Source organism: Magnolia sinica, chromosome 6, assembly GCF_029962835.1.
Source record: "Magnolia sinica isolate HGM2019 chromosome 6, MsV1, whole genome shotgun sequence".
Taxonomy (NCBI): domain Eukaryota; kingdom Viridiplantae; phylum Streptophyta; class Magnoliopsida; order Magnoliales; family Magnoliaceae; genus Magnolia; species Magnolia sinica.
The window spans coordinates 105,318,091-105,338,031 of record NC_080578.1 but is presented as its reverse complement, the minus strand read 5'-3'; the positions used below and the strand labels follow the sequence as shown (position 1 = coordinate 105,338,031).

At 38.5% G+C, this 19,941-nt stretch overlaps 1 protein-coding gene across 1 annotated transcript; it reads right to left on the bottom strand.

The window, feature by feature from the left end:
• Positions 1–1,357: 1,357 nt before the first annotated feature.
• LOC131249434 (heat shock 70 kDa protein 17-like) lies at positions 1,358–18,627 on the bottom strand. Its single transcript, XM_058250226.1, has 14 exons — positions 17,766–18,627; positions 14,959–15,191; positions 13,481–13,640; positions 9,414–9,659; positions 9,163–9,299; positions 8,707–9,046; positions 8,148–8,309; positions 6,485–6,559; positions 6,162–6,262; positions 6,008–6,077; positions 4,005–4,061; positions 3,782–3,843; positions 2,311–2,383; positions 1,358–1,899 (listed from the first exon to the last, which is right to left on the bottom strand). The coding sequence occupies exons 1-14, from the start codon at positions 18,537–18,539 to the stop codon at positions 1,693–1,695; spliced, it is 2,697 nt and encodes an 898-aa protein (XP_058106209.1). The 5' UTR covers positions 18,540–18,627; the 3' UTR covers positions 1,358–1,692.
• Positions 18,628–19,941: the final 1,314 nt, after the last annotated feature.

The following is a 19,941-nucleotide window of genomic DNA, read 5'->3' as shown; positions in this document are numbered from 1 at the left end:
CTGTTTGCAATGAGTAAAAGGACCAGATCTGGCCGGACCTGCTGCTCTGCTCGTGCAGGATGGACAAGCATAACAACTGCGGTTTTCGGTTCGTGCCAGAGGATGGAAGACAGAGAGAGAGATGAAGGTTCTCAAGACAGGAGAGAGAGAGAGAGAGAGAGAGAGAGAGAGAGAGAGAGAGAGAGAGAGAGGGGTGGGTGAGAGAGTGGAGAGGGAGAGAGAGAGAGAGAGAGGCAGAGAGAGATTGAGCGGGGAGAGAGAGGCGCAGAGAGTAGGTGATGGGGAGAGGTAAAGGGCCGAATGAGATTAGGGCACCATGATTTTTATTTAATAGGGACCCTTTGCCCGCGGCCGGCTTTGGTTCGCGCCGGCAAAGAGTTCCATCCACCGTCAGTTTTGCCCTCATTTCTTGTAGTGTCTGTCCAGCAGGTCCCTGCTAACCTGAGCAAGCATTCAAATATGTCCCACATTCATTTGCAAAGGTGGTACTTATGGGTTGAAGACCACATCAACTGATGTTCCTTGCAAATAGGGCATATCTTGTCCATGGAGTTTGCATGGTCCAACTGACCAATGTTTTGGATTAGTTATTTAACCATGGGCCCCACTTGTCAAAACCTGTCTGAACACTTGAGAAATGCCTGACTCAGCTCAGTCTACTAAATTGGGTCAGTTATTATTGTGAAACAGGGAAAACTCAAAACTTCACACCAGACTTAGATGTGTCAAGGCTCTACAATACCTAAAATTTTAGATATAAACATTACTAGGTTTTGGTGTTAAAGACCCGAAAAAAGACTGACCAAGCTACATGACTAGACAAGATCATGCTACTGTGCGCCTTGCATATGCCGGCCAACATGTCATATACAAGACATCTAGGCCATTAATATGGTTGGCCCCACATTGAATTACAAACTGCTGCTTGAGATAGATGTGAATGCATATAAACTCCAATGCCAAATATTTAAAACCACCATTAGTTTTAGCATGCCAACCTGTTTAAGGCCATGATTCTGCCACTGCAATAGGAGTAGAATTTCCAAAATCCATTAAATAAAGGACCGGTTTACGCAGAGGCAAAGCGGCAGACGGGATAATGTGTGTCATAGAGTGCACCTGCTGTCATTTCTAGATGAAATGGAGCTGCTGGAGCACTCTCCCATAGAGTGACATTCAGCTGACGTTTAAACATAACTCAATGCCGAGATCGCTAGCTGCACCATTTGCTTTCAATGACTAATTCCCACACCCAACCAAATGGCAAAGAAAAGTTTATGAAACATAAAAGAGGAAGATTAAATAGAGATCTGTAACTGATCATAACAATATTCAACACAATTAGTGTACAAAAAGGGGAAGAAACCCTAATCCCTGTTAGGGTGATTTGTATATTAGATGATCGCTGAATGCAGGTGGGTCACCCCTTAATGATGTGGGGATGATCAACTACATTTAAATAGTTCAAAGGACACATCTCAAGGCTCATATGAACCACTGCTGCCTATCAAAACTGTGGGCCGCAGAAGCTACGCGACCTGCATATAACCCCTAATGACAAAAACAGAGAATAATCATCCTAGGGTTCTGAAAGTGTAGTGTATCTCATCAAAAGGTGCCACTGTGATGGTTAGGCGGCCATCGGCTATCTGGTCATGCAGCCACAGGCTTTTTAAGTCACCAAGGGTCAGATTACAATTCATCATGGGACTCTGACTCTGCACCAGCGTCCGTGTCAGATGAAGTGGAAGGATCTCCTGTAGGTTGTTCAGTTTGGGAAGAGCTGTCCTCAGTAGTAGAGTTGGTGGTGCTTGTGTTCTCCTCTCCGCTCTCAGTTTGTTCTTTTGGAGGTTTCTCGATCTTCGGCTTTGGCTTGGGGATTCTGTTGATGCTTGCAACCTATATGAATATGTTTCTCGTTTCCATGAGAAAAATTGATAGAATTCGATGAATACAGCTTGTTAATGTTGAGATACATGAAGTTCAATGGAGCATTTGCACAGCCCTATAAACTGAATTTCATATGGTTGGTCATTGGGAGATTATACCACAAGTCTTCCCCAATGGATGGATTCTAACCATTCCACTGGGACCCTGGTTAAGTGTGAGGCATTGGTTTCTCATTCTACGATTTGCATTTTTATGGCTAGGATCATCCGATGGGGGAGTTTGGGGCATGGCTCATCAAATGATATTACTCACAAGATCAACAGCTTGGGGCACACCAGTAACACCGTTTCTTTTTGTCAAGCATTACATGATACCCCTCTATTATGGGTTAGTTGTGGGTAGAGGAGAATTTGCATTTACCTTGTCTTGGAGGTTGAAAACCTTGTCATACACTTCATCTGATGTGAATATCGGTGTGCTTGATGCAGCAGCCCTGTCAAAGAACCACAATACTGAAATTAGCAGTGCTGGTTGTAAACGAGAAAACAAGGTATAATTTAGTCATAATTTAATATTAAAGCTTCACACAAACATACAAAGCCTGGAATAGAAAATATAATGAACTTGCAAGTCATGACTCTATTTGAGTGAAAAATAGCTCTATTTGCAAATGCAAACGTAAGAGCTATATATGGTAATCAACCATTACTTGCGTGTTAAAATAGATCTGCTGCTGGATGCTCGTATAGCATGAAATGATTAGGAAGTGGCTAAATATTTGTCAATGTAATCTAAATGCCTGAAAGCATAAGCTAAACTACATAACAGTATTCTTTTCAAAAAAAAAAAAAAACTACATAACAGTACAAGAGATCCTACGCATCCCAAGCTTATTTAACAACGTATATACTCATTATGATAGAACATGAAAAATAAAAAATGAAGGAGATCCATAATATTCTGATATCTGCTTGCTGATAACAAAGCAGATACAAGAACCACTACACGGATAATGACTGTTTGGTCTTGGGAATAACAATGTGGGATCTTCTGTGTTGTCCAATAGAGTTTTCTATCAACTTATATGAATGAATACAGGGATCCATATCAGCACAATAATATGTGAAAATGTACCATTTAGACACGCTTGATATCTCGGCATTGACAGTCCCAAAAAGGAAAAAGTGATGCATATCATATTTAACAATAATCCATCTAAGAAGGCACTTTTATTAAAGGAAAGAAAATCCATAGTGCATTATCGCTTATAGAGGCTGAGAACATAGCCACATAATGCTGAGTGTCATGGACACCACTAGGTGCACAGTGGACTAATAATCACTCTATTTAGCAATAATCAGGTTACCATCCACCAAAATACTTCCATGCAAAGTCAAAGTAAATTGATACCAGATCTCTCTCCACAGAAGGGGTTAAATGATTTGATACTACCCAAGTAAGAGATTTTTGCAACCCCTTTACTAGAGTACCTGGAGCTCAATCAAAAGTCATCACTGAAAACCAAACAATTTGAGAAACTGGGGATTTTATGATCCCGAGGAATGTTCTATGGGCTCAAAAGTCAGAAGCACCAGATCCTGATATTCTAATGTTTTCCTAGATTGATCCCTAGAACTTGCTAGTGTTCTTTGCATGAATCAAGTAGAGTTGTTTGCATTTTCCCTACTGGCTCAACTTTTAACTGACTTTAGAACAATCGTCTACACAAGAAAGATCCATCGATGAACAGAAAACTTGTTTATTTCTTTCTTTCTTTCCCCAATTTTTAAAAAGAAAATAGCAACATATTCATGATAAGGATTATTAACAACTCTTGCCTAAAATGACTACTCAACACAGCAGATTCTTTCAAACAAAGAGTGGCACATACATCTTTTGTTGGGCTTCCTTCTCTTCTAACCATGTCTTGAACTTGTCAGCCTCAGTCACAACCTGAAAACAAATATCATTTATATGTTATCAGTATAAACTTCCTTTATCCAAGAGGTAAAGCTCTAACATGCTAACTCAAGATTAATCCTTAGATTAAAAATAATAATAATAAATAAGGGGGAAAAAAGGAAGAGGGAAACTTCACTGTTTAGAGCTCATACCTCATCTATTCTGGCTTTAGGTACCCAAGGTTTGTCATTCTCCCAGCCAATTACAATCTGCAGGAGATGAAACAAGTAGAAGTCAAGGCACCAGGCATCTGCAACATCGGAATCTAGGTATTTCCAGCTAAAACAACCAACTGATTAGGTGCCGGTTGTAGGACATGTGATGGAGAGGAGAAATCAGACTGCAAAAGAGAGTGGGCTGGACTGACTCAGCCTGCAATAGCTCAACCCACTTTGGGCTGGAGCCTAGAAGACCATGGGCTGGACCTAGACCCAAAAAGACAGCACGCTCTGACCAACTTATTCAACACTATTGGGCTGGGCTTGAGCCTGAAATGGATCCTCAGTTATAGGGTTGGTCTTGGCCTATACCCAGGCATTTAGCTCACGGGTTGGAATGACAATCCTTAACCCAGCTTGGCCCATTTATACCCCAACACTAAGAATCATGATTCAGCTTATGGAATAGAAGTGATGAATCAATGGGGATATGGAAAAAGACATTGTGGATTCTGGGTTAAAAGAAGCTTTTTTTATTCACTTTCCTAGGTGTTTCCAATTGCTGCTCTTTGTTGCTAGTTGCATGAAATGAGTAACAAAGAAGCATGGTAAAATAAAATTCTAGTCTCAATTTGAAAAGAAAGAAAAAAAATGTTGAATGAAATTTTATCTCCAATTCTAAAAATAAGCTGTTAAAATGGAATAACTTCCTATAGGTTGCCCCTCTTGGATGTTCCATGCGGTAAAGAAGAATGGCAGGAAAGTAAAGAAAGATGTGAAAAAATAAAATAAAATTAAAGAACATATTTATCAACTAAATCTGAGTTACAGTTTCCTACAGAAATAATCATGAATAGTAGGCAATATTTTAAATATCGACGATATCGACCGATATATCCCATGATATTTCTTGTATCCCACTTGTGCGATACGAAACACACAAGTAGTGCGATATATCCCACATGTTCGATCTGGTAAGCATTTTTTTTTTTCCAATCCTTTTTTTTTTTTTGTAAATCATGTTAAATCAGTGTCAAATTGTTACAAATCCATGTTTTTCCATATTTTGCATGAAAAATCATGAATTGGGAGCTTCGATTTTGAGATTTGTAGAAGAAGGACCAAGCTGCGAAAATTTGAAAAAATAAAATAAAATTTTCCCAATTTCTCACAAATTGGTTGCAATCTATGTCCAAAGATGTATGTAACCTGATTTAGTGATTCTTCTTTTGCTTTTGAATATATTGCTTGTGTTTCCATATGTTTTCTTACATTTATAAATTATATGAATAAACCTTGAATATACTTGCATCAATTCAGTTAGACAACGCATAGATTAGGACCCCATACAAAGAAAACCCATTATGTTCACTTGTTTTTTGTAATGTTTTGGTTTGTAAGTGTGTATTGATGTCTTTTTTAACAATCACTAAAATTTCATTAAAAAAAATCTACCAATTTCCAATGTTTTCCCATGTTTCCAACAACAGCAATACATTATGTGATACAACTGATATATCACATGCGATAACTGATACGTATCCGTATCCCAAAGGTGTGATACGTAATGCAATACCGATATTTCGAACACTGATAGTAGGTTATTCATGCATAAACAGAGACAAGTCCCAGTTAAATGGATCTCTCAGTGTACTTGTGCTGTTTAAGTTGCTGATAAATAAACAAAACTTTAGAGCATTTTTGCAATTTCTGAATTACGTTGAAAAGTCTTTATTCCTTTCGTTTTTTTGTTTTTGTTTTTGTTTTTTTCTGTATGCCTTTGTAAAAGGATAAAGTATCTCCCTTTCTTGATTTCTATAACCCAGTCCATGGAATGGGTCTGAATTTGGGCATTTCAATCCCCTTTTCGATTTATCAGTTATGACGAAGAAGCCAAAACGTATCAGCCCATCCATATGCTCCATAAAGCAGTGTTGTATATCATTCATGATAACTCCATATTATCACAGCATGCTACTACTCACTATCTTAAGTACCTTTTGCAGCCCAGCCAGAAATTTTTGAGCATGTTCGGATGCCGCAGGGCGTGCACTTAACTCATTCAATCTGCATAAAATAGAGTCAAACATTAGGATATATTCCCTGCCTCGAAAACGAAGCCTTTTTAGAACTAATTGCAAAGGAACAGACCTGAAGAATATTGGATCACCAATAGCTTTTAGTGAGTCTAGTCGTTCTTGGAAATCAGTTGCAGAAGCATCCTCACCATCAGTATATAGCCACTCTTGCACCTGAAACCATAACAGGTGGAAGAATTAAAAAAGAGTTGAACCATAACATGTGGAAGAATTAAAAAAGAGTTAAGAATCTATCCATAATGGCAAAGATGGGTCATTTACAAAGAGATCTGAGAAGAGAAATCGAAAAACAAGGAAAAGGCACAGATTACAAGAGAGTGAGTCTCTAATCAATATCAATGGTCTAAGCCCTGAGGAGCACCAAGCAAAGCTTACCTCCTCAAGTTTCTTTATGAAGGACTGACGCTCCTGTTCAGTTGATATTTTCTGAATGTCCGAAGAATCTTCTAACTGGCAAAAGAAACAGTGGCAACATCAAAAGAAACATCAAGAGAAGTATATAAGTTAAAAAGTCAACTTCAAAGGATCTTGCTACAATCAAAAGAAAGAAAGACAAAACAGGTTACTTGGTCCTAATGAATGGAAACTGTAATGAGTTACAAAATGAGATCTTATGAAACAAGAAATATCATTACAAAACCTAGACAGAAGACTCGGTGCATGTTGTTTGCAGATGACATAGTTTAGATTGACAAGATGTGGTAAGGCATAAACACAAAGCTAGATTTATGGAGGGGTGCCCTAGATTCAAAGGATTTAAAATTAGTTGGACTAAAACAGAACATATAGATTGCAATTTTATTAACAATAGGAGTGAAAACAAGGAATTAGTTAAAGAGTGCTGACCAAGAAATTTCCCAAAATGACCACTTTCGATACTTTAGGTGAATAATTCATGAGTGGAAAGATTGAGAAGGATGTTGCCCATAAGATTCAAGCTAGGGGAAAGAAATGGAGATGTGCCTCTGGAGCTTTATGGGAGTGTCATGTACCACTCAAACTGAAAGGAAAATTTTATAGGATAGCTATAAGACGGCCATGCTTTATGGTACAGAATGTAGGGCAATTAAGGAACAGAATGTTCATGGGAAGTGCTGAAATGAGGATGTTGAGATGGATGAGTGACAAGACAGGGAGGATCAAATTAGAAATGAATGTGTTAGAGGAAACTTCGGAGTAACACAACTAGGTAATAAGATGAGGGAAAGTAGATTTAGATGGTTTGGTCATGTGCAATGGAGACTAAGAACTTTGCCAGTTAAGACTGAGTTGGTACAAGTTAAAAGTCTCTAAAAGGGCAAGGGGAAGGCCCAAAAGGACATGAATGGAGGTAGTAAGAAAAGACTTGATGACCCATGGTCTAACTGAAGGGATGGGCCCTTGATAGAGTGGCATGTCAGAACAGGATTCATGTAACTGACCCCAAGTAATTTGGATAAGGCTTAGATGATGATGATGACCCTGCACAAAGGAAACGATACAAATGGAGATTTTAATAAGGCTGGCAAAGGGCAGGGCCTGAGCCTAGCAAAATCAAATTTTGAATAGGCCTGACCCGAAAACCTGCCCCAGGTCCAGCCCATTGCCATGCCTAGATTTTAAGAACCCTTAACATGGGAGCAACCAAGATGGCAGAGTGAATTTTCTCTCTCAACTATACTTTCCTACCCAAAAAGTCATATCAGTTATGGGTGGAAAAGAATGAAATAATGATTCCAGGGTCTCCAAGGATAGTCAGGCTTTTTTTCCCCTTCTTTTTTGAATGGTCCTAAAGGATGCTCGGACAAGCAACAAGAATTTCACCAACTTGAAGATGAGAACAATTCTAAAGACGGAAATATAAATTCTCAGTTCTATACCTCAAATATAGATCACAATAAGGACATAAATGAGAGGAATAGCGAACTTAACACAATCCAGAACCATCAACCATTGAAATCTGAAAGTAAGATAAGATACCCAAAACTGTTGACTAAAAAACCACACAACATGGCAATTGTCATCTCTTCAAAAAGCATACAATTTTATAACTTCAAACCTTTTCTTTTGTGGCATATATGTATTCCTCCAGGTTGTTTTTGAGTTCTGCAGTTCTCCTTCGCTCTGCATCTTTCTTATCCAGTGCCTCCAATCTGATCTTAGCTTCATCAAGAGCTTCTTTTGAAAGAGGCATTCCGGGGCCCACCGTTTTCTCCACTACCTATGTATGGCAGATGAAATGTTAATGATGTGATAAGATGGCAAAATGGTCAAATCAAAATGAGCCCAACTCACTGCACTCCTATGTCACACAGTACTTGATGGTGGGGGTGAACCCATTTTTGGGTAAGGAACCTCCCCACCAACAGTGGACCTTAACAAGAGGTGTGAGGGAAGTGGGAAAGTGTTTGTTTCCGATAGTATATATGGATAGGAAGCAGGAGAAAGGGCAGCATAAGTTTGAAGCAGGAGGTTCCTGCAGCAGTGGGAGATTTTGGTACACTATACATTAGGAACACAATTTCCATTCGAAATTGCCTCCAGTCAAACTACAGTTATTTTCTATTACTGAATGATAGTGCTAGAATTCAGATTCAAAGTAGCCTATCAGCTTTCACCTTCAGTTGTACCCTAAAGATTCGCTTCTTCAACTTCTTTTCTGTAGCAACCTCTGTAGTGCGTTGCTCCTCTACATTGGGGTTTGCTGTGTTATTAGTCTCCCCCTCAATATTCAAGTTGTCTTTGCTCCCATCTGAACTGTTCTCAGGGCTTGCCTCAGCTGACACATCAAGAGTGGCAGTAGTTGAATTCTCCGCAGTTAAATTTTTTACAGGAATTTCCACCCATTCCGAAATCTCAATGACAGCTTCTGCTCGATCAAGAGAAAGTATCCCACTTCTGCTCAGAGAGAAATGTAGATTTGCCTTGATGGGAGAAGATAGGTTGCGAGATGCATACCTGAAAAGGAACATAAAAGATAACACCATAGCTAAATGTTACCTAACAATGAGTGCCAATGTCTAAACATATCAAGGCAGGATTCAGCTCAGGATTTGTGTAAGTTAATTGCTCGCCTTTCACTGGCATCTGTCAAACCAGACACTGCATACTGGGCAAACTTATCAGAAGAAATCCCAGGTGGCAATGCATCCAAACTCTCATAGCTAAGTGAAACTTCAAAATCTTTGTTATGCTTAATAGACCTGAACATCTGTAGAATATGAAGTATATCCATACATGATTAGAAAGAAGCTGAGACTATTTTCTAAGTGTAATTTTAACATTTTTATTGAGGAGGAACACATTCAAATTACGATGCGCTTACCTTGCTGTTGAGCTTCTTCATTCGCGGTACAAGTAACTGTTTAGTGCTCTCATCTTTCAAAAGATCAGGACCATCTAATTCCATCATGAAACCATATGAAGAACCATCGTTCATCCCTAGCTTACGATTTAGCTTGATTCCATCACTTATATTAGCAGCATGAAGAGCTGCACCAAGCACTATAGCTTCATCAGCATCAAGGTGCTTGTCGAGATCCTGTCTCCCAAGAAATTCCTGAAGCTTTGCCTGTATGGAGAGAACAAAATTAAAACTGGGCCACATTGTCATCATGGATGAATTGTCAAAAGCTGAAATCCAGGCCCAAGTCAAGCTTAAGCATGAGATGAAAATTTTGGGTGGGGCATCAGCTTTAAATTGTAAGGCATGCAAAGAATCACAAATATTCACGCACCCACAAAGAATGGTTTCAACTGGATCAAGCGGGCCATATATCCTTGGAAATGAAGTGTTATATAAACACTAGTGGGTATGGCACGTGTGATGCACATGGAGAGAGAGAGAGAGAGAGAGAGAGAGGTTGCAGACTACACTTAGGGGAGGGTGGGTGACGCAGGACAACCCTAATTATGATGCATGCTCATGGAGATAATTAAACAGCGGAAATAAAAGGAATAAATGATCTAAAATTCTAGCAATAATCATCATAACTGAGAAAATCATAAAGGAAACATGCAATGGAGCGGGCCATCACTACAACCATGGAGTATGGAATTCAATTACTACTTAGGTTGGATCCGGCGAGGGATGAGACCTCCCGATCTTGCATGGTCACACCCAATCGATCAATGAAGATCACTAGTCCGAAGAACCAAGAAGTTTCTCGGATTAGGGATTTGAGAATTTGGGGATTTAGGGTTTAGATCGGTTCTCAAGATTTTGATCGAAGAGGAATTAGCCAAAACAAAAAAAAATAGAAGAAAGAAAGTTATTACCTTGAGGAAGTTGGAGGGGCACAAGAAGAAATTAGAAGAAGAAGATCAAGGGGAGAGAAGAAGCACCATTAGAGAGAAGAGAGGAAGGAGGCAACCAAAGGGTTTGCTTTTCATTCATCAATAGTTGAAATTCGTGTTTAGGGCTTTACCCCACTTAAATAAGCACATAAAGACATAAAATTACTAAAATACCCCTAGGATAAGCAAATAAAGATATAAGATTACTAAAAGACCGCTAAGTCAAAAAACGTGCAAATAACATAAGTATGGGAAAGTTTGGGCGCTCGGTCCTCTTTCTCCAATCTTCCTTCACATGTGTCTTCCCTAAGTGGGGTCTTCTATATGTCCAATCACATGTGAAAGGTCTTCAGCTCCTCAATATTCGCCTATCCACAAGGACGGCACTTGTGGTTGGCGCTTTCTTCGTTGGTACACCTTGAATGCACCCGTGTCCGCATCAGTGGGTCTGGAGTACACAGAGCAGGGGGGAGAAAGGGTTGTGCGCTACTCACATGAAAAACTAAAATGTAATGAATGCAGGAAACAGTAAAATCTGAGCCTTTGATTGACTTGCAGGCTTGCGGCAGGTAAAGTCCGAGCCATCCATTGATAAGCACACAGACTTTCAAATTTCCCTAAATACCCTTGAATTTTATTAGGAATCCCTTTTAATGTCATGTTAAATGTCAAACATTACAACTCTCTTAAAACTAATTGTGTGGGCAATTATGCCTGTTTGCTCCTGTGTTACATGTAGAGATATATCAGTTTGGAAAAAGATAGAAAAGATTTCTTTAAAACAATAATTCCAGTAAATAAACTAGTTAAAATCACAATATAGCAATATTACAGTAACAAATATAATATCATATATCAGAAATAATATTAAACCATGAAAAAAGTACTTTTCCACTTTTAAAACCTTTTTCTCTTTTTTAACACGTTATATGGAAGACAAATTCTGTGTTAAATCAGCAGGCTGTCTCTACTTTTCCATCTCAAATCCCACAAACCACATAAGTATATTTTTTTAATTGAGATAAAAACTCAATAATAGGAAGAAAAAGCAACATAAAAAGATAACAAAATTAAAAATATTCAATCCAGTTTGCTTGTGTGTGCGCGGGCGCATATTCAGTCCAGTGACTCACGATTCAGTGTCATAGACTCATATTTTTATGAGCAAGGCTTTTAATGTGCGAAGCTGAATCTATAATACACATGTATAGGATGCATAAGCAAATATATGCCTGAATGTGCAAATGTATGTAAGCATGCATGTGCATAGACTGTGTGAATATACATGCACGCATACATCCGAATATCTTTATACATGTGTTTATATACTTAATCACATGCCTTTTGCTGATAAAGACAGCCAACATTAGTTTCAGCAACATAAAGAAACTATTGAAAGGGAAAAAACTGTGTTTCCCATTTGGTGTGCTGTTAAAGTTGAATCATATTCAATATCTTCATAAGGGAGAGATACATAAAATGAAATAAAAACCTACTAAAGTAAATCTAATAGTATGCCCTTCTCAAGTTCATTGAAGACATTGGAAAATCTCTTTTAGAATTTACAAGGAGCAACTGTGTAAATGCAAAACAATTTTGATCTCTATGGTGTAAAAAAAAAAAAAAAGGAATAGAATTTACAAGGAGCAACTGTGTAAATGCAAAACAATTTTGATCTCTATGGTGTAAAAAAAAAAAAAAAGGAATAGAATTTACAAAGAGCAACTGTGTAAATGCAAAACAATTTTGATCTCTATGGTGTAAAAATAATAATAATAATAATAATAATAATAATAATAATAATAAAATAAAATAAAATAAAATAAAAAAGAAGAAAGAAAGAAAGAAAGAAAAAGAAAAAGCACTATTGATGCAGGCCACGGCCCATCCAAGATCACAGTATGGCTCAACAAGATATAGACCCACAGCCCACCATAGGCCCAACATGTGCTGATTTTTGAATTGTTTATTTACAGATTTAAGTGTCTAAATCATGGATTGTAATTTACTATTTTTGAGTGATATGGGGGATTAATTTAAAAATGTGATTTGCGTGATTAAAGATCAGTGTTTTAAATAGTGAATCGCGTGTAGAGTAGCGTTCACCCCTCTGAAGCGTGAAGCATAAGCTACATAGCGTGTAGCGTATGCTACATGCTACTTCTAGATTTTTAATCAAGGTCGTGCTTAGTTGCACCAATTTCATGATATTTCGGACCAAATTAGACTGATTAATAATAAAATTTAACAATATTTCATGATATTTGGTGCAACTAAACAACCTAAAATAATATAAGGTAATGATTAAGAGTAAATGTAAAGAAAGCAACAAAACTGATTTAATACTGTTACTTATATTATTTTTACTAAAAGTATTGAAAAATTAACTAATTTTATTGAAAAAAAAAAATGTAACAAATCATTGAAAGCATTAATTGATTTTAATGTTGTAGTGAAAATTTAATTGTAATGTGAGCTATATAGCGTGTAGCGTAGTCCATGCAGCATGTAGCGTAAGTAAATTATCATGTAGAGTAGACTACACGTGATTTAAGCTATTTTTATGAGCTACGTAGCGTTAAGGCTAAGCTACGCTACGTATCATAAGCTACACGCTACATATGGTAGTTATTTAAAACACTGTTAAATATATAAAGGAGATGTGATCGATATGATTGAAAATATGGGACTGATTTAAAGATACAATTCCTTTCTATGTTTGTTTTTTATTATTAGGCTTTTACTATATTAAGGAAGATTAGATTGGTTTGAAATAAATTGTGATTGATTTAAAATCAATCTCTTAGTTGGGGATTTTAATTAAAGATTTATTTAGGATCTGTAAAAGAGGATTGTGGTGTAAAAGTTAGTCATTCGATTTTTTTGGTAAGTGTGAGTTTTCTTAGAGTTTTTTTAGGAGAAGAAAGTTGATGCCAATAAAGTTCTTTCCAGGAAATACTTCTTTATTTTTATTTTTTTACAATTTGGGTATCGAGATCTCATTGACTTGATAATTGGATTGCACCAACTATTATATATTTTTGGCTCATACAGATTCAACTATAGGACATGCACGTAACCAATGAAGACAGTGACCTGCAATTTCGGCACACGAGTTGAACCACCTATCAGCTCCACCGCATATATCTCATCAAGCTTCAACCCGGAATGCTTGAGCACTTCCTTCAAGGGGATAAGAGATTTCTCCCAGAGGTCCCCACATAGTTCTTCAAATTTCTCACGGGTTATAGTACTCCTGGATGATAACAAATAAAGGGGATCTATGAGAACATGGCTATTTCTGTCAGTGCATTACAAAACAAGAACAGAAACGCATTTCAAGGTTATTTCAGATGAAGAAAAAAGACAAAACAGCAAACAGCATCCTCTTACATCCCCTCTGTTAACTATTACCAATTTGTTAACTGTAAAAGTGATTTTTGAACTACTTACGTTTAACAAGACAGGAAGTTGCATAGAGAAATCATGAAAATCAAATAATTAATGCTACACAAAAACAGGCTGCACAAATGATAGCATTTACATGCATAGGAGAAATCATAATTAAAACTCAACCTAATGAACAAAACATAAGAAAGAGTAACTAATCCACAGCATAATCACCGCAGTTCAATTCATCATTCATCAGCATCAGCATAGCCTTTCTCCCAAGCAATAACGGGTCAGCTTTTAATGTTATATTGGCAGAAGTTTTTCTACTGGCTTCCACCAGATATCAAACTTCCTCTTCTACCCAAGCACTGGAACCATCCATGGCAGAAGTTTGCAAAAGATCTTTTCCAAATGTTGGCTGAAAGTACATTACAATCTGCATAGCTCATGTGGTAAGAAATCTTAATTATAGAGAGCTGCAGCTTAAGCTGACATAGCAACAACCCAAAAATATCTACCAGTTCCATTGAGGTTCTGACATCAGTGCCATGGAAAAATAATAATAATCCTTGGTAGTACGATATCATCAAAATGTGAATACACACTGTAAGCAATGTGTTACTATCTGTGTTTAACAGAATAGCAAGGTTTCGTTAAAGAATAAGTTTAAAGAGTATCAAAGTCAGATAACCGTAATAGAACACAGAAAGAACAATATATTTTGCCAAACAGAGGGAGTTCATGCAGGGGGAATCAGAATGGTGGATACTCAAAATGGTTATGAAAAAAAAAAAAGGCATACACATGTAACTCCTGAGTCTCACAATGACCATTACAATGCCTAAAAGAATGATTGATTATTTCAATCTAGGAATTTAGAGAAGGTGGTCGATATTCTGCCCACCTAAAATCACGATCATCATAGAGAGAATCAACTGAAATCGGAGCCACAGTGTTTGCACCTAAAATATCTTTGGGCATTTAACCTTAAGGTGCATCAAAGTGACATTACCATAGTTAAGCACAGAAAGGACAATATATATTGTCAAACAGAGGGAAATCATGCAGGGGTAAACAGAATGGTTACAGAAGCACTACCAAGACTCATAAGGATCACTACATGCTTACAAGAATGATTTTTTCATTCTAGGATGTAGAGAATGGGATCAAACTATGCCCACCTAAAATCACGATCCTCATAGAGAGATTCAACTGATATTGGTGCCACAGAGTTTGCACTTAAAATTTCTTTCGTGCGTTTAACCTGCTTCTTCAACTTAGCCATTGCCTTGGGGGACTTTCTCACATTTACTCCATTTCCAACTTGATTATTGAATTCATCTGCAAAATACTCCACCAAACGTAATTCCATATTCTGGCCGCCAAGTTCTGTGTTCCATCTAACATCTTTCACCTGCAAAAAGTTCAAGAGTAAAAAATAATAATAATAAATAATAAAATAAAAATAGCAACAATGCTAACAAATTCAATGTGGGAACCAAGAAGAAAGAAAAAGATCGATAATACAGAACGAAGTACATGTAGAGATAATATCGCAACCACACTGAGGAATACATAGCATGACCATCATAGAGTGCATAAAAATATACAAAAGAACCCAAAAAATACCAGACATGCAAAGAGTGAGGACACTGAAGGATAGAGCAACATGTAGAGATGAAAAGCCATTACTTTAATATACTTATTAAACTAAAATTATCTTTCAGATTTACAGCTTAGAAGAAAAGGTTTGTACGAATGGAATTGCTAGTAAACATCTTCAATCTAATGTCGATGCGAAGAGGTCTTTCAAGAAACCATCTGCTCATTGTATCACCCTTTGCCTATATTTTCTAATGGCCACGACCATCAGGCATCTTGCCAAGTTTCTATCGAGCTAGCAATGCTAAATGACATACAAGATTTGGAAGAGGATCGAAGTACTTGGAAATCATCTAAAATCACGAATAAGTTCACTTGTCACATACTGTTACGTAACACCCTCCGTTCTTCACTATCTTGCAAAAAAAATAAGAATGCATTGCCTGCCTTACGACTTCTCCAAAATGAAGTGATACATAAATTGTGATATTAAAAATACTCAAAATCATCATTTCAAGGGTTCACGCAGATCAGTACTCGCCCATGTGAGATGGACATGGGTTTCAAGGAACAAGTGCCAACATGGATGATGGAAATGAACACATGTCTGAGATGCTCACAATTCATTAGTTTGGACAGACATCCAGTCTTTTCTCTAACAATCGGTTTTTCTCATGCAAGACTGCCTAACAAATGGAGCAGTATGATATTTGGGCCACATCATCCAAACAACAGGCCCTTTCTAATGATGTCCTGGATCTCACAAAAATTTGCCACTTTGGCACATGTGACAGGAAGCCCCACAAAAGAGAGTACACAGCATTCCTCATTTCTAAAAAGAAGAGTACAAATTTTACTCTCATCCTACCCCATGAATTTCAAGCAAACCTAAGACATAATTCAAAATCTTCGATGGAAAGACCATCCAACTAATCCTACTTGTTCCTGCTCTGAATTGACTGATGTATATTATGAGAATGGAGTGTCTCAAACAACCTCTAAACCAAGAAACTATGAACTATAACCCTCTAAGCATCGATAATTTTCAGAAGTAACGACTTGTGTGTATCAATACAACAGGATATACAATAGGCAACCATTAAATTTAACACCACATTTTCAATAAGAAACTGAGACCAATCAAAACTCGGTAATAAAATACAGAACCCGAACAGCACCATCATCATAATCATCTTCGCATTTCTCACAGCAATTTGGGGTCGGCCCTTTAGATGGTACATTGGCAGAAGTTCTCAAGGTATTCCATAACAGTAACAATGGCCGTAATGGCCACTGACATTAGCATTATGATTCGGGCATTACACACACACACACACACATTGGAAAAAAAAAACCTATTTCAGCCCAATTATAGCCATTACCGGCCATTAAAGGGCAATTTTTGGTAACGGCTGTTACAACCCTGTAACACGTAATGGTTACCACCGTCACCATTACATAACAGCCGTTTTGGAATACCTTGGAAGTTCTACGGTAAGCTACACTGGGGATCTCATTGCAGCGCTCACATACCAACACGGTCTCACCAAGCATTGAGCCCCAAGACCAACTGTGTTACATTCACCCCTCAAAGGGTTGGCTAGGCAAAGTAGGGCCATGGAAGGCAGTTCCCAGGCAAACCAGTGAGCACAAAGTACCTGCAAACATGGAAATCATGCTCAAGTAGTCGGCTGCACCAAATACCGGTAATTACTACAGGGGAAAGTGTCCAGTAGCAAGATACATCTTTTCATTAGAATCTAGAAGAACACAATCTGCCCTTTTCCAAAAAGTTAATTTCAAACATTCCCATATCAGTTACAAGAACTTAAGGCTATTTGGACCCCGGGAACTACGAAACAGGGACTTTTTTGAAGGCCGCATTTTGGATTTCTGGAGGAAATAATCAATATCAAGAATGCTTCAGATATGACCTTTTAGGTAATCAGTTTGGGTAGGTAAGGTCGAAATACTATATCCCACACAATGTAGTTCCATTTTTTCTACCACCCCAAATGCACAGCAGAACATATAACCAACCTTTCTGCCAAACAATACATTCCACTTAGATGATTTTTCATTAGATGATTTTTCAGTACCAATAAAACATGCCCTAAATCATCTAAGTCGTGAATTGTGTCAAACAGCGGACTATTCAATCCAGGAAATCATAAGCCCAATCATCATTTCATTCACAGTTCCACCGCAATTACCCAATTTGGATTTCCACCCCAGTTTGAGGAATGAGAAATTTTTTGACGGAAATCTGTTCCCATTTCCAACCCTAATTACGTCATTTGCCAACTATGCTGTTAAAAATAAAAATAATAATTTTTAAAAAAAAAAAAAAAAACAAATTATTAGTTTGCTTCAAGTCAAGATTCACCTGGAACTGATTGACCGAGACTGTCTTTCCATACTCCTTCGTATTATACGCCGAGAAATACACAAGCGCCGCATATGTAGTCCTCGACCCCATATCATAGATCACGACATGGCGGGACCCATTCGAGAAATCCTTATCAATGCCATACTGGAGGGCTGCACCTGAATGCTCATTGATCAGCGAAAGCACATTAATGCCTGCCAGCTGGGCCGCCTGAACCATACCCCTACGCTCTGCCTGCCCAAAGTACGGTGGGACTGCGATCACGGCATCTTTGATCACCACCTTCGAATGGAACTCCGCCAAATTCATCCCATACTTAAGAATCATTGCAGTCAATTCCTTGACTGTGTAGACCGTGACTCCATCATCGATCCTGATGCTTGCACCGCCCCTGGGATCCTCCACCAGATCGAACGGCAAGTACAGTGAATCAATCATGGATTTGACATAGGCGAAGGGCTTGCCGATCATGTCACGGACCTGGGAATAGACCTTCTCCGGGTACCGGGCCACGATTCCGGCGGCCTCCTCGCTGACGAGGCGAGCACCAGCATGGAATGCGATCAACGGCGGGGATTTGCGTTTGGACATCTCGTTGATCGCGATGGAAATCGGGGCTTGGCCCGGCTTGAGGTGAACGACGGCAACCTTCATCCATTCCGAGCCGAGATCGATGCTGGAGACCGCCGATTCGGATGGTACCGCGGACAGGGAGATGACTGAGATGAGCAGGAAAAGTCGGGACCACCAGATGGACGGTCGAGATTGCATCTTGGGGCCAGATCTGAAGCTCTCTCTCCCTCCCTCTCAGAGTCGCTGTGATTGACGAAGGGTTAGAAACGGAACGAAATGGGCGTTTTTTATGGGCTGCGATGGATGGACTTGGATTTCCTGCATAGCCTTTCGCCGGAAGTTCCTTCGCTGTAAACCTAGGTGGGGCCCATCGTGATTTTTGTGAGAAATCCAATACGTCCATCCGTTTTTTGATATCATTTTAGGGCTTTAGACAGGATTTGAGAAGGATCCAAGATTCAAATGGGCCGCACTAAAGGAAAATATGCGTAGAGAAATTCCTACCGTTGAAACCTACTTGGGGTTGACAGTGACGTTTAATTGCCATCCATACCGTTCATAACGTCATTACTACTGGGATGAATTTAAAAACCAAAAAAAAAAAATTTATTATCATGATTCAAAACTTCTGTGTCACACGAATATTTCGACTTGTACGTTCAATACTCATGTTTTCAGCCCCCATGAGTATTGTATCCGGCTCATCTTTTGTTTTAGGTACTAAAATAAGCTAAAACAACGAATGAACAGAGTGGATTTCTCACAAATATCACACCCGGGCCCACCTAAGTTCCCAACGCATGAACTTCATGCAAAGGCTTTTGCAGGAAATCCGCGTCCGCGATGTAACGTTCGGACGCGGATCAGCCGCAGGTTGAGTAGCGAGACACTAAATTGACCTCACCAAGTTACGTGGGTACCACCATGATGTATGTGTTGTATCCACACCGTTCATCTATTTGAAGAGATCATTTTAAGTTATAGTTAAAAGAACGAGGGAGATCAAAATCTATAATGGACCCCACAGAAAACAGTGGAGAGAGTGACGCCCACCGTTGAAACCTTCCTAAGGTTCACTGTTATGTTTATTTGAGATCTAAACGGTAACGCAGACATTAAAGAAGAGAAAACTCAAATATCAGCTTGATCCAAAACTTTTGTATCCGTTAGAAGTTTTTAATGGTGGGCGTCACTCTCTCCACTGTTTTCTGTGGTAGGGTCACTAGAGCTTTGCATCTAACTCATTATTTGTATTACGCCATAAAACGGTCTCTTAAAATGGATGGACCGTGTGGATACAAAACATACATTATGGTGAGACCCACTTAACTTAGCTTGGTGACGTCACTTCAGCAGGGAGTCTCCCTGCTCAACCTGTTAGTAGCTGATCCGCGCCCGTAATGTTCGGGTTCGACCCGTCCTGGACGCCAGGGAGTTTTCTTGAATTAAAAAAGAAAATTATTATTATAAAAAAATATTTATTTTAAATGTTTTTTGAAAAGTTACAGTAGTTTTCAGGTGTTAAATTGGAAACAATTTTTCCAACAATAACAATCCACCCCATCCATCAAGTAAGTTGGCTCATGTTTACCCAAGAATC